Genomic DNA, 14,788 nt, shown 5'->3' on the forward strand with positions numbered 1-14,788 from the left:
TTGGCCTGGAGCGGCAAACCACAGCCAGTGGGAACTGCGATCGGCCGAACCTGCGGACGCGGCAGGTAAACAAATTGGCCTGGCCCGCCAGGGGGCTTACCCTGGCGGGCCGCGGGCCAAAGGTTGCTGATCCCTGCTATATACTGTAGGAACCAATATATTTGTAGAAGACTGGGCATTTCTTTGCTTTAAGCCAGACTTTGTTCAATATGTTTTCATGCATGTATAGCTACTGGTTTTGAGAACAGTATTTCACATTTTGAAATTTTAAAGTATCAGCCCTTGTATGGCTTTTCTGTTATGGAAGTACCGGTGAAAGATGCATGCAAAAGAGAGGTAAGTGACCCAACAAATGAAATTTCATAGAAATTAACGCTTTTGCCATTGCGAAGGAAGATGATTCACTTAAACCTCTACCAAAGAACAAAAAAATTGCTGCACTAAAAATTTCTGAAAACACTTAATTCCTTAATTTGGGGGGAAGAGAGAACCTTTTTGTTCAGGAGCATGGCACGTGCTTAAATATTTGGCCAAAGTTAATAACATAAATTTGAGACTTAAGAGAGACTGTAGAGTGAAATGTTGTGGTGTTGTTAGCACTATGTGGTTTGAGAGTGCCTTGGATAAGATTTCTGATTTGTTATCTTCCTGATATGGGTAATTGTTTCATGGTACCAGGTTTCTGATTTGGATTATCTGGACTAAAGCCCCTTTTACACAGGACATAGGATATAAAACTGTGCTTAACGTTCATGTTGTAGTTTAGCTGTCCATTGTGGATGTGGTCTTAGCAGCTTAAAGAACTAAGCTTTTGCCCCTGTGAGGATCTAGGTTAAGGCCACATGACCCACCAGGCACCAAACCATGCTAGAGCCATTTGGTCTAAAACTATGAATAAACCTTGCTTAAGCATGTAAATTGTACATTCATCTGTTCCATTAGTTTTCTGTTGTCTTTCTGTGACTGTTTTCCAGTCCAGGTAATAAATGTCATTTATTGGCTAAATGTAACTTTTTAAATAGCCTTTTTGCTAATAACACTACAAAACTGAAACCTGTTCACGTGTAACTGGATTATCTTCAGCATCTTTCATGAATATACATTTTTCAAAGTAGAGGCAGATTTTACCAGCATGGTGACAGCATCATATTTAAACACTGTTCTGGAAACTGATGTACAGAATTTTCCACTCCTTTAACACCAGCATTTGATAGGTTTGTTTGAACTATTGCTTTCTTTAGAGAGAAACAATTTTCTTTGACTAAAACGACTAATATTTGGGGTATTTACATCATGTTGCATGTGTCCTCTAGGGCAGTGGTTCTCAAACTAGGGCCGCTGCTTGTTCAGGGAAAGTGGGAGCTGCGATCAGCCAAACCTGTGGACACGGCAGGTAAACAAACCGGCTCTGCCCACCAGGGGCTTTCCCTGAACAAGCGGCGTCCCTAGTTTGAGAACCACTGCTCTAGGGGGACTAATTGAAAGTCACCTAACAATTTTTTCATGAAAGCTCCCAAAAGTTACCTATTGTAACATAAAGAACACTTAACTTGTGTAGGCCTGTCTTATCAATAAGTCAGTTCTGAGCGCCTTAAAACTAGAACAGTTTTAATACATTCTGCAGCCTTGTTAACAACTGAGATTATTTTGATAAGAGATTAATAAAATAAATGTGGTTTGCTTTTTTCCCCCCTAGAACAAGCTTGCCATCTCCAATGTTTTCCAGGAATGACTTCAGTATTTGGAGTATCTTAAGAAAATGTATTGGAATGGTAAGTAAAATATATAAGTTGTGATAAGTTATGGTTGTGGCTATCTCTAAAGAGGACCAAAATGTGAACTGAGAAGTCTGGTTTTTGTTGTTGTTTTTTTTAACTTGTTGATTATACTGTGCTCACAACCAAAAAGACCAAGGGTGACTCCAAGAGCCAATTTATTCAATAGAGCAAAGGCATTTTCTCTTATTAGTCCTCCAAGGATCCTGTAGCATCCAGAGCTCTCCCCAGTCTCATTTTATACTTGTAGTAGAAAACTTTCCAGATTCACCACAGTACTTCAGATGGGTTAGTGACTAGGTCTGTTTAATCAAATCTGGGAAGCTCAGTGACAGGTCAGCCACAATCATTCTAGTAGATCAAGGTATAACACAATCCAGTGGTTGGAAATTGAAGTTTGATAAATTTAGACTAGAACGAAGGGCTTGTCTTCACTACTGGGGAGATCGACACTGCTGCAATCAATGCAGTGGGTGTCAATTTAGCAGGTCTAATGAAGACCCACTAAATCGATGGCAGAGTGCTCTCCGGTCGACTCCAGCTCCCAGAGAAGAGTAAGGTAAGTCGACGGGAGAGTGTCTCCCATTAACGTAGCACAGTGAAGACACCGGGGTAAGTTGACCTAAGCTACATCGACTCCAGCTATGTTATTCACTTACCTGGAGTAGCGTAACTGAGGTCGACTTACCCCCATAGTGAAGACAAGCCCCAAGTCACAAATATTTAATATACATTCAGAAAAGTTCTTTGGCCTCTGTTATACAAGAAGTCAGACTAGATGATCGCAGTGGTCCCTTCTGGCCTTATCTATGAATCTTAAGTCTGCTCCCAGTTAATGGTTAATTGAGAAGGCTTCTTTTCTTTCCATTATGTAACCCCACCGCGTAGGCAGGTTCATCTTGGCCACAATGATTAGGTTTCACTCTCTAAAGTGCAATGTGCCAAACTGAAAGTTACACTGTTGCCTTACTAAGAGAATCTGCATAGCCACAAGGTGAAAGCTCTTTCTGGGAGTAAGTTTCCTGTGTATCGGTATTACATTAACTTCAAAAACTTGTTCCCCTCTCACTGCAATCAGAAAACAGACACAATATGCAAGAAACCTACTGAAAGTCCATACAGGAGATAAGATTGCTCAGGAATGTTGTTTTGAACTCCAGAGCACATGGACTTTCACAGAAGCTTTTCAACTTAAGAAGCATTATGATTCTTATCAGATAAGAGTGTAACCTGAAAGCTACAAAAAGGGCTGTTGGCAGCAGGTCTAGCTTGCTCTGCAATGAGCTCCTCTGTGCTGTGCACAGAAAGACACCTGAAAAGGCCTCAGTGTAATCTGGAAGAAGGAACCAGTTAAAATGAAGCCAGTGCTTTCTTAGGCTTCAGCTCTGCTCTGTCAAATTGATGACCAAGATCCTTGAGATATCGGTTTGTCCTGGTCATGGATAGGCAGATTTCTCCCTATTCTGTGTTTCCCAAAGAGTAGGAACACCATATTGGAAATAGAACAGGAGTACTTGTGGCACCTTAGAGACTAACAAATTTATTAGAGCATAAGCTTTCGTGGGCTACAGCTATATGCATATGCATCCGAAGAAGTGGGCTGTAGCCCACGAAAGCTTATGCTCTAATAAATTTGTTAGTCTCTAAGGTGCCACAAGTACTCCTGTTCTTTTTGCGGATACAGACTAACACGGCTGCTACTCTGAAACCTGTCATATTGGAAATAGGTGTAGTGTTGGGCAATTTCACAAGTGGTGCATGAGGCTGAGAGGAAATTGAAGGGCAGGAAAAACTGCATTTGGGCATAAATGACCATGTACTAAAATGTTACAACACTAAAGGTTTATATTTAAATCTGTCAAAGTATAGGTCGTCTGACTTTTTTACTCTATTCTTTCTACTTTTATTAGACTTAAATACTCTTTGCCAGTTTCTTATCTCCATACTTAATGGGGCCCACTCTTACTTGTGAAACATGGTATTCTAGATAAGACTTAGTAGTAAACAAACTTTGAGAGAGGGGGGTTTTAACTTGGATGTTAAGTTTACTATTGTAGCAACTGCGCAAAATTTTATTGTATGTTTATAAATTAATGATTTAATTTAAAAAATTTAAAAGCTTGACTAGTTTAGAAATCAATCGTTAGAACTTGGAAGGTATTCCTTATTCATTTGGGCCCAAATTTAAACTAAATTTTTAGGTTTTATTCATTTTCATGCTGGCTGCCTCAAAACATGTTTTTGTTTTTTGTTTTGTTTTGTTTTTTTCCCCCTCTCTTTTTTGGGAGTTGAAGGTTAGTCATTTCGTAGGCCTTGTCTACACTGCCACTTTACAGCGCTGCAACTTTCTTGCTCAGGGGTGTGAAAAAACACACCCCTGAGCGCTGCAAGTTTCAGCACTGTAAAGTGGCAGTGTAGACAGTCCACCAGCGCTGGGAGAGCTCTCTCCCAGTGCTGGTGCCACCACTACACAGAGCGCTTTAACGTTGCTAGTGAAAACATACCCTTAGGTTGCTATTGGAACTGTCTTGATTTACAAACAAAAAACCTTCAGATGTTAATTTACATAGGTTAATCTGTTGGCAGCTAACATAAAGATTATCTAGCACAACCATTATACTGATCCATTAGTGAAAGTAAACACCTTTCTTCTTGCTGAAGCTTGACTGCATGCTCTCAGAACTGTCCTAAGAATGAGTCTTAGATTGTTCTACAGTGCTATTGCATTAAAGCAAAGTTAAATAAATCCCTTAATTTTTAACCTTATAGTTGAGTTTTATCTAATCATACCAGTCTGCCCAATGGATGTAACTAATTATGTAAAATAAATTGTCTGAACTGGAGATTAAATATTCCAGCTTCATTAGTTTGGTCAGTTTTTAAGGCAAGAATGTATAGATTTCTTTCAAGACTTTACATAACTTATTCATATTACACACCATACTTTATTAGCCTTTTTGACCTGGATTCTTGTGACAATATTTGATAGATCAAGTACGGTTCATTTCAGAAGCTTACTCCTATCGCTTCTCGTGCCCGCCTGCCCTCCCTCTCCCCCCAAGGTTGCCTGTTTGACTAATCAGATGGCCAGTACCTGTTCTAAAAATAGTGTTTCTGAATCTTGGTGTACAAAGCCTTTCAAAAGAGAAGTCCTGAGAATCTCCTCTCTTCTATGCCCACCATCTTCCTAGTCCTCCTCCCCATTAGGGATTTAGATACACTTCTCTTTTTAGCCATCTTTTCACCAATGCAAGGGAGAGGCTTAGCTTGAGAGATGTGGGTCTTTCTTTCGAATTTGCTGGCCAGGTCAAGGGATGTTGCATTGCCACTAGGCTAACCTGACTTATTTCTCTAATAAGCCAATTAAATTCTTGTTACTTAGTTCATTTTGTTTAATCTCTTCAGTTTTAATACAACTTTCTATCCTGTGTCAGGAGCTGTCCAAGATCACTATGCCGGTTATTTTCAACGAGCCACTGAGCTTCCTACAGCGACTTACAGAATATATGGAACATACATACCTCATCCACCAGGCCAGTTCACTTTCTGGCACAGTTGAGAGGATGCAGGTACTTTACTCTGTAGTCGTGTCTTAAAATGCTTGTGGTGGTCTGTTTGAACAGGTTGGACTGTGGTACAACTTTCTTTCAGCTAAGGACATAAGAATGGCCATATTGGGTCAGATCAATGATCTATCTAGCCCATATCCTGTCTCTAACAGTGGCCAGTGCCGCATGCTTCAGAAGGAATGAACAGAATGGCAATTCTGAGTGATCCATCCCCTGTCATCCAGTCCCAGCTTCTGCAGTCAGAGGTTTAAGGACACCCAGAGCATGGGGTTTCATCCCTGACCATCTTGGCTATTTCTCTTTTTAACCCTGTTGTACTTTTTGCCCTCACAACATCCACCGGCAATGAGTTCTGAAGGCTGAGTATGCATTGCGTGAAGAAGTTACTGAAATTTGTGATAAATCTGCTGCCTGCTAAACATTCTGTTGGAGAGGAGAGATGCTGTAATCTGCTACACATGGAACTGCTTTACTAGTTCTGTTAAGTTAACTCAATGTGTATTCAATTTTTAAAGGCTTTAATATTTCTTAGCTTTTTGCAAAACTATTAAGGTCTGTTGCACTCTTTCCAAAACTTGCCAGGCCCACCTGGGAGGCAATTTTTATGCCAAAGACAGAACTAAAGTAAAGTAACAGAGAAAGATGAAGTGCAGTAGAAGAATTTTATATTTAAAGTAGAAGTATCAAAGGGAAATCCAACAAGGTGAATGATGTATGTTAATATTCTGTTGAACAGTGTGTAGCTGCATTTGCTGTGTCCGCTGTTGCCTCACAGTGGGAACGTACCGGAAAACCATTCAACCCACTTCTTGGAGAGACGTACGAATTAGTCAGGTAACAAATAGAAACTGCATTTAAGACCAAAGTGTATTTTATGGAATTTGCGGGTTTATGTAAACACATTGTATGGCTTGTGAATTGCTTTGTGTGTTTGAAAATTGGCTGCATTTTAGGAGCAACTGTTACAAGTGCTCACACTGCAGGTTGTTAGCATTTCTGTTGTTACTTCCCCTTTATGGGAGTCAAACTTGCCTGTAAAAATTGCTCCGGGTTGAAAAGTTGTGAAAGTGTCTTTTACTTGAAAGCAGCCTTAATATAATCTAAGTGATCAGAAAAATATCAGGTTTTTTTTAGTGTATAAACCTAGGTTTCAGATCTATACTAAACAAAGACTTACCGTGTAAACACACATTGCCTGAAAAGCAATTACTGTTGTGCAAATGTCCTTTAAACTATTACACAAACTTAGATAATATATACAAACAGATCTTTTTCGTTAAGAACTAAAAAATAAACTAAGCCCCTTCTGTTTTGGGCCACTCTTTCCTACTTGTTACGTCGGGGTCTCATCAGTCAGATACACATATGTGGATGCTGCAATGTGTAGTCAAAAATTTGTCATTTTAAAATAGTTAAGCCTGTTAGTATTTCTGTTGAACTTGTCTGGTGTGAGAGAGAGAGACCATGTCATAGCTACAATGGTACAAGTGGTGCAGTCACACCAGAGCCCTGGAAATTATGAGGGCCCAACCACTATCAGATGCTGCTGCTGGTGGCAGTATTGAGGTAGGTGGCACTGCCCAAGGTGCTGTTCTGCTGCCCACCCCGCACTGTGGAGTGACTGGCTGCTGATACCCCTGTCCCAAGCTTGTTCAGGAGCCTGATTGCACTTGCCTGGAGGCTGAGTCATGTGGGGTGTATGCACTGTGCTGCAAGGGTGCACAGCTACCCGCACTGAGCTGCCCCTGCTGGCACTAATGCAGGGCCGGGACATAGAGTGCAGGGTGCAGGTGAGGAGGAGCCCAAGGGAATGGGTGAGGGAGAGGCTGGTGATGGGAACAGGAAGCCAGGAGGAGTGGGGTGGGGTTCAGGGTTGAAGGTGAGGGAGCTGTCAGAGTGGCAGTAGGGACTCGCAGGGGTGTGGGAGCAGAACACCCAGTGGTAGGGAAGAGGAAACAGGCAGCAGCAGGGCACAGGGATGTGGTGGGGTGAACCTAGGCAAGGCAGCACATAGTGGGGGCTGGGGCTGTGGCTGTGGGGGGCAGTGGAGACAAAGCTGCCAGCACAGGAAGAATTGGGGGTGGGGGTCTTAGCTGCAGTGTTAGAGGTGCGGGAACCCTTTTCCTGTGACTTGCATCCCAAAAGAACCCTCCTTGTGTGTATTGAATCCCTGCCCCCTGGGGAAGCACCAGGTACCAGCACCTAGTACAGTGCAAGGAACAGAAAGTGTCTAAAGCAGGGGTAGGCAACCTATGGCACGTGTACCAAACGTGGCACGCGAGCTGATTTTCAGTGGCACTCTCACTACTGGGGTCCTGGCCACTGGTCCGGGGGGCGCTGCATTTTAATTTAATTTTAAATGAAGCTTCTTAAACATTTTAAAAACCTTATTTACTTTACATACAACAATAGTTTAGTTATATATCAGGTCTCTTATATAGAAAGAGACCGTCTAAAAACGTTAAAATGTATTACTAGCACGCGAAACCTTAAATTAGAGTGAATAAATGAAGACTCGGCACACCACTTCTGAAAGGTTGCCAACCCCTGGGCTAAAGGCTCCTTGACCTGCTGCTCTAATGGTCGTGGGAGGATAATATGCTGGAGATGCTAATATATTTTTCCATTTAAAACCACCTCTCTTGATTCTTCAGAAGCTTTCTCCCTCTAATTCAGATCCTTAAAATTTCCAGACCACGTATTCAAGGTGGGAACAAACATTCCCCATTGCCAACATTCTTCCTTGACTTTTGGACTTTTGGGGATTAGGGGTCATAGTAGAAACATCTTTTATTCCTGTAACTTTTTATCTTGTTTGCATAACTAGTTTAGGATTCAATTTGAAGTTCCTTTCTCCCTCTCTTCCTGAAACTTAATTTAAAACTAAGCAGAAGCTGTGGGATGGGAGGACAGGATTGGAGCTATGAGAGAGTTAGAAAGGCGTTCGAGAGCTGAATTGGGGCTGTGTGAGAGCAGGACGGGGTGGATTTCAGAATCAGGAAGAGATCCCCTAACTTATTCTTGCACCAGGGCCCTCTGGAGTCTTGCAGCATCACAGAGAGAGATCTATATTGCAGTGAGTGTTTTTAAACTAATTGGTGGCTTAAATATCTAGATCCATACATAATTGCTATAACTTTACGCATTCTGAAACATAAAATTAAAGGAAATTCTTTCACTACAGTACCAGTTGTATCAGTGAAACTCACAAAATTTGCATTTCAGAGAACTGTGGAGAACAGTGATCCTGAAAACTTTTATTTTTTTTTATTTTTAGAGATGATCTTGGGTTTAGACTCCTTTCAGAACAAGTTAGTCATCACCCACCAATCAGTGCTTTCTATGCTGAAGGCTTGAATAACGATTTTGTGTTTCATGGCTCAATCTATCCTAAACTCAAGTTCTGGGGCAAGAGTGTGGAAGCAGAACCTAAAGGGACTATAACTCTGGAACTCCTTGAGTAAGTTGGTCAGATTGCTGTATTAGACTTTCGTTTTGAGGCTGTGCAGAATAAAGGCTTGAATAATGGTCTCCAGTGCTGCAAGATGACTTTTAATATAGCCACTATTTCATATAGATGAAGCAGACAGTCTTTTTTTTTTTAATGCAGTTTGCATATTTCCTGCTTTTATGGCTCCTTACAATAATTTATAACACACCCTACTGCCTGTTAACCCTTATTGCCCACTTCATTTTTAGTGGTCTCATACAGCATGTGTGACCACTTATGCTTAACAATGTGTCCTGCCTTATATTTACCTTGGACACTCCAGTTGCCTTCTCCAGACCTGAGGAAATGCTCTGTGAAGCTGAAAAGCTTGTCCCTTCCATTGGAAATTGGTCCAATAAGATATTACCTCACTTATCTTGTCACTCTCATTCTGGGACTAAAATGGCTTGAACACCACTGCAAACAGAATTGTACAGTTCACTGGCACCCCTGAGTTGTATAGGCTTCAGATAATTAAGGCTTTAATCCTGCAAATACTTACGTGTGCTTAACTTGACTACTGTAAGTAGTCCCAGTGATTTAATGCCAGTAGTAGATGCACTGAAGCTGCCATGCTAAGCAGTTAACAAAATCAGGCAGCATCTTCTATTTTTGCCACACCATGCATGGCTGGTGCATCTTGTTTCCTTGATTTGCTGCCAGTAACAAATAAAGTTCCAGAGCCAGATACTTGCTGTAAAGTCATTCAGGTATATTGTTGAAAGGTGTGATTATGCCAGCAGTTGTTGTCCCTCTTTTTTTTTCAGACACGATGAAGCCTACACATGGACAAATCCTACTTGCTGTGTGCATAATATTATTGTGGGTAAACTTTGGATTGAGCAGTATGGAAATGTAGAAATAACTAATCACAAGTAAGCTGGAATATGACTTGTTAATTTGTTTTAAAATTTAGTAAATTATTGCAAAGTAATTTGAGCTAAATGTTTCTTCCTTAGAACTGGTGAGAAGTGTGTATTAAACTTCAAACCATGTGGGCTTTTTGGAAAGGAGTTACACAAAGTTGAAGGCTACATTCAAGACAAAAGGTAAAAGTCCTGTCTTAGTTAGATCTACTGTTCAATAAAATACTACTTAAATATCTAATACAGATATATGTGGGAACTATTGGAATTAAATACTGTTATAATATACTTTGCCAAGGACCTTTATGTATGTATGTGTGAGGGTAACTTGTTAGTAACTGTAATGTATAGTAAGATGGGGATTCAGTGTTAAATCTGTTCTTAGAATCCTTTTCATAATATTAAAATCTGAAAACACTAAAACTAACTTCATAACTTGTTTAAGCTCTTCCTAAAATTAGTCCTTTTTCTGACAGCAAAAAGAAAGTTTGTGCACTCTATGGGAAATGGACTGAGTGCTTGTACAGTGTTGACCCAGCTACATTCGAAGCTTACAAAAAAAATGACAAGAAAAATACAGAAGAGAAGAAAAACAGTAAACAGGTATTAGACATGTAAAGAGGTGGTGTGTTAAAGGCACAGTAGAACACTTAGCAGTCTAAGGTGCCTTTAGGCTTGTTACTGTTTTATACAGTAACAAGGGGGAGGGATAGCTCAGTGGTTTAGCTCATTGGCCTGCTAAACCCAGGGTTGTGAGTTCAATCCTTGAGGGGGCCACTTAGGGATCTGGGGCAAAAATCAGTACTTGGTCCTGCTAGTGAAGGCAGGGGGCTGGACTCGATGACCTTTCAAGGTCCCTTCCAGTTCTAGGAGATAGGATATCTCCATTAATTTATTTTTTTAATTTATACTTTTTCCTTAGACTTTTTCTTAGTAGGAACTTAGTAAGATTCAAAAAGGGTTTAGACATGTATTATATGGATTAATTATAATCTGGCTATTATCCAAACAGTTTTGGAAGGGTTAAAATCCTTGTGCTTCAGGGTTTAAGCCAATATCTAATTATTAAGGATTAGCATGAAACTTTAGTGAGAGCAGATTTCCCCACATCTGCCTACTATCCGGTTCTTTCACCCTCCTCCGGAGTAACCAGGTGGGATAGTGGACTAGAGGGACCATGGATCTGATCTAGTATATAAACTCCAACCTGATGCTTTCCAGGCCTGTAAGCAGGATAGATAAGGGTCTGTTTAGAAGGATTTCATAACTTGGAGGAATGTCATATTCTGAAGGTTTTGCAAGGATTTTTACAGTCCGCACTGTCACAGGAAATCTTACTCTTCGCGTTTCTGTAACCCATTATGTTACTCCTTAACAATTCTTTCAATAGAAAACCGCTCTTTTAAACCAATGACGGTGAAGGTTCTTATAGTAATTATACATACTTGCCATCATTCATCTTAAATGACTAGATAAAACATTTTTACTAAAAATCTGAGAACCCCTCCATGCCACTGAAGATCACCATGCTTGCTTTACTCCTTTGCCCTGTTAGATTCTAACCTTTCTAAAGGCAAGTATGCCTGTGTAGATTTACATTATTGCTGTACAGGAGAGCTCTAAAGCTCAGGGGATTACCACCCTCTCTTTGAGGCTGCATCTCTGAGCCTTTGGGAGGAGGAGGAGAAAAGAAAAATATACCCTGCACGCTTGTTATCATCCATCTGCTTGTTTGTTTTCCCTTGCAATACTGAAGATTACTCTGAATGAAATACTTTTGTGTACAAAGCTCAAACTTCAGGTTACTTTTGGCTTCTCATGGGCTTTTAGTTAGTAAAATATACTTGCCTACTTTGCCTTTTCACCATTTAATTCTTAAGAGAATTTTGTACACCATTTCACTGAATCTGCTACTCAGAATTTTATTCCGTTCTCTATAGCTAAATTTTGAGTGTCTTTTTCCCTCCACTTCTCTGACTGGAAGAGACTCTTTGACATCCAGATCAGGTGTCCAGTCTGTCTGATCTTGGGAGTTGGCATAATAACTTAAAATGTAAAATCTGCTGAAGAATGTTAATTATAACTAGAACTGCTTTGAAAATTGGCAAATGAAACTAAACAAAGAATCTAGTGAAACCGTGTTTTTTCGGACAGTGTCTTAGAGCTGTCAGGACTCTGAGAGAAGCACGGTCTTTCTCTTTGTTTAAATAAAAAAAAAAACATAAACAGCAGCCTGGAAGGTGCCACTGAGAACCCCCCACTCAGTCACTGCCTAACTCTGTAGGTGCCTAAATTCCCTAGGTGCTGAAGTTTCCACTAATAGAGTCCCCTAAACACCTGTGTTTCTGCCAGTGGCATTCATAAAGTCAACTAAGTCCTGATGCTGCCAAGCAGTTCAGTGCCCTATCTCATGTCTAAGACCTGGCAGGGTTGTCAAACTGGGCTTTCCCCCATTATCTCACCTGCAGGGCCCAATCCAGTAGGTGTGCTCGGGGCACTCCTAAACCACACACAAGATAGTCAAGAATGAGCAGATTCATGGTGAACCTTGTTATATTCGATAGTTTATAGTCTTTCACACACCAAGTGAGTGCCTAAATCACCAGTTTATGGGATATTCTGATGTGGGATTCCATCTCTCCTGTTGAAGCTGTTCCATTTTCTATAAATTGAATATTTGTTGGGCCAGAGAGAGTGACCATATAGGGCACACTCCTGGAAGAAAGGAGATCTGGGTTGCAGTCCTTCCCCAAATCAGGGAGAGTAGAGATTTGAAAACAGGTCTCCCATATCCCAAGTGAGTTCCCTAACCATTGGGCTACTAGCTAAAATGGAGTAGGGGGGGGTCTCTGCTGGTTTTTTGCAAGAGGACTAACCTTGCTTAGTCTCCTAATTCCAGAAGTGGGCTTGGTACTAGTCAATATATTCATTAATGACTTGGATAATGAATGGAGAGTGTGCTTATAAAACTTGCAGATGAAGCCAAGCTGGGATGGTTTGCCAACACATTGGAGGACCGGATTAAAATTCAAAATAACCTTGACAAACTGGAGAACTGGTCTGAGACCAACAGGATGAAATTCAATAAGACAAGTGCAAAGTACTTCATTTAGGAAGGAAAACTCAAATGCACAAATACAAAATGGGGAATAACTGGCTAGATGGTAGTATTGCTGAAAAGGATTGGTGGGCGGTAGTGGATCACAAATTGAATAAGTCACCAATGTCATGCAGTTGCAAAAAAGGCTAATATAATTCTAGGGTGTATTAACAGGAGTGTTTTACGCAAGATATGGGCAGTAACTCTCCCACTCTACTCGGCAGTGGGGAGGCCTCAGCTGGCGTGCTGTGTCCAGTTCCGGGCACTAGACTTCAGGAATGATGTGGACAAATTGAAGGGCATCTAAAGGAAAGCAACAAAAATGTTAAAAGGCTCAGAAAACCTGACCTATCACCCTTAAAAAAAAAATTAAAAAAAATAAAAAATAAAAAGGGGGTGGGGGGCAAGTTCAGTCTTAAGAAAAGACGATGGCGGGGGGTGGGTCTTAAGATATGTTAAGGGCTGTTATAAAGAGGATGGCGATCGGATTTTTTGTTTTTGTTTTTTTCCCCCTCCATGTCCACTGAAGATCGGGCAAGAAGTAATGGGCTTAATCTGCAGCAAGGGATATTTAGGTTAGATATTAGGAAAAACTTTCTAACACTAAGGATAGTTAAACTCTGGAATAGGCTTCCAAGGGAGGTTGTGGAACCTCCCATCACTGGAGGTTTTTAGGAACAGGCTGGACAAACACCTGTCTGGGATGGTCTAGGTTTACTTGGTCCTGCCTCAGGGCAGGGAGCTGGACTTGAAGACTTCTTGAGATCCCTTCCAGGCCTACATTTCTATGATGGCTGTGAATCCTGACTAGAGATAGGTGCCTCCCTTGGGCCAAAAGTTGGGTGTCTGGCTACCTTTCAGTTTAGGCCCCTCCCCTCTCCTCAGCATTTCTTACTAGCTAGCTTAGGCAGCTTGCTGATTTCTGTGAATCCCATGCTTAGGCATCTCATTCTCCCTATGCATTGCATAGAGAGCCTGGGTGCCTGGCTGAGGGTTCCTCCAAGTGGCAAGCTGCCTAAAAGGTATGTGTTGCAATGCCTAGGTCTGACCATGGATCTAGCCCCTTGGTTCTTAAGGCCCACAAAGGATTTCAGTTCCTCTTAGTTTCTAAAACTCCACTGCAGCCCACTTTTCACCTTCTAATGGTGGTGATGCAGTGTTAGTGCTTCAAGGAATTGAGGTTGCTTTAAGCACACTCTGAGCTTCCAAGTGATGTAAGGGTTACACTAAGATGTCTCACCACTTCATGCTCAAGTGATTTGCTTCAGTACCTTGAAAATATATAGCCTATGGGAAGCCTCACCTAGCCAGTGTTTCCAAAATCTCATGGCTTCCTGCTACTTCTGCTCTTAGTACTGCCATCATGTAGGTTCGCTTCCCTTTTCTTTAGGGGACCTACTTGGATGTGCTGCTGGGGGCCAATGTCTCATCGGCAGATTATCCTGGACCTTCCCATAAAGCCTTTGATTGTATAGGGATAAAATATTTTTGTGGAAAAACTTGCTATCCTTTTCATCAAAAAAGATGTTGAGACATTAGACCTGTCTCTATACGTGCAGAGATGGATATCCTATTAACATACAGACAGATTGAATGAAATGAATACTGCTCCTTCATTGTATTAAGGCTGTAACACCATTAAACCAGGGTGACCAGTTGTGATCCTGAAAACTCAAGAGATTTCTCTGATCAAGTGAGAGCATTCCATGCTGCAGCCTGCACCTCTGCATTAAAGAGGAGGGCAGTTGCAGTCAGCTCTCTTGTGCATGCTGGGTGCAGTCCTCAGATAAGATAAGTGAAGTCTGGACACTCCTGAATTTAGGGGTCCTAGAATCCTACACAGAGTGAAGCTAGAGGGGTATTTAACAATCAGGAAAGATGATGTCATTAATATACAGAGTAGTGACGGGTATGTTATTTCAGTGGTTTTCAACCTTTCCAGACTACTGTACCCCTTTCAGGCGTCTGATTTGTCTTACGTGCCCAGA

At 41.2% G+C, this 14,788-nt stretch overlaps 1 protein-coding gene across 2 annotated transcripts in view; it reads left to right on the plus strand.

The window, feature by feature from the left end:
- Positions 1 to 14,788, plus strand: part of OSBPL1A (oxysterol binding protein like 1A) — a 141,485-nt gene that overhangs the window by 114,048 nt on the left and 12,649 nt on the right. For both annotated transcript variants that reach the window (XM_065397957.1, XM_065397956.1), the window contains 7 exons: positions 1,697 to 1,772; positions 5,210 to 5,344; positions 6,081 to 6,178; positions 8,622 to 8,804; positions 9,602 to 9,709; positions 9,794 to 9,883; positions 10,177 to 10,303. In XM_065397957.1, coding sequence (XP_065254029.1) covers positions 1,697 to 1,772; positions 5,210 to 5,344; positions 6,081 to 6,178; positions 8,622 to 8,804; positions 9,602 to 9,709; positions 9,794 to 9,883; positions 10,177 to 10,303 — 817 coding nt within the window. The remainder of the gene's footprint in view (positions 1 to 1,696; positions 1,773 to 5,209; positions 5,345 to 6,080; positions 6,179 to 8,621; positions 8,805 to 9,601; positions 9,710 to 9,793; positions 9,884 to 10,176; positions 10,304 to 14,788) is intronic.

The sequence above is a fragment of the Emys orbicularis genome, chromosome 2 (genome assembly GCF_028017835.1).
Source record: "Emys orbicularis isolate rEmyOrb1 chromosome 2, rEmyOrb1.hap1, whole genome shotgun sequence".
NCBI lineage: Eukaryota > Metazoa > Chordata > Testudines > Emydidae > Emys > Emys orbicularis.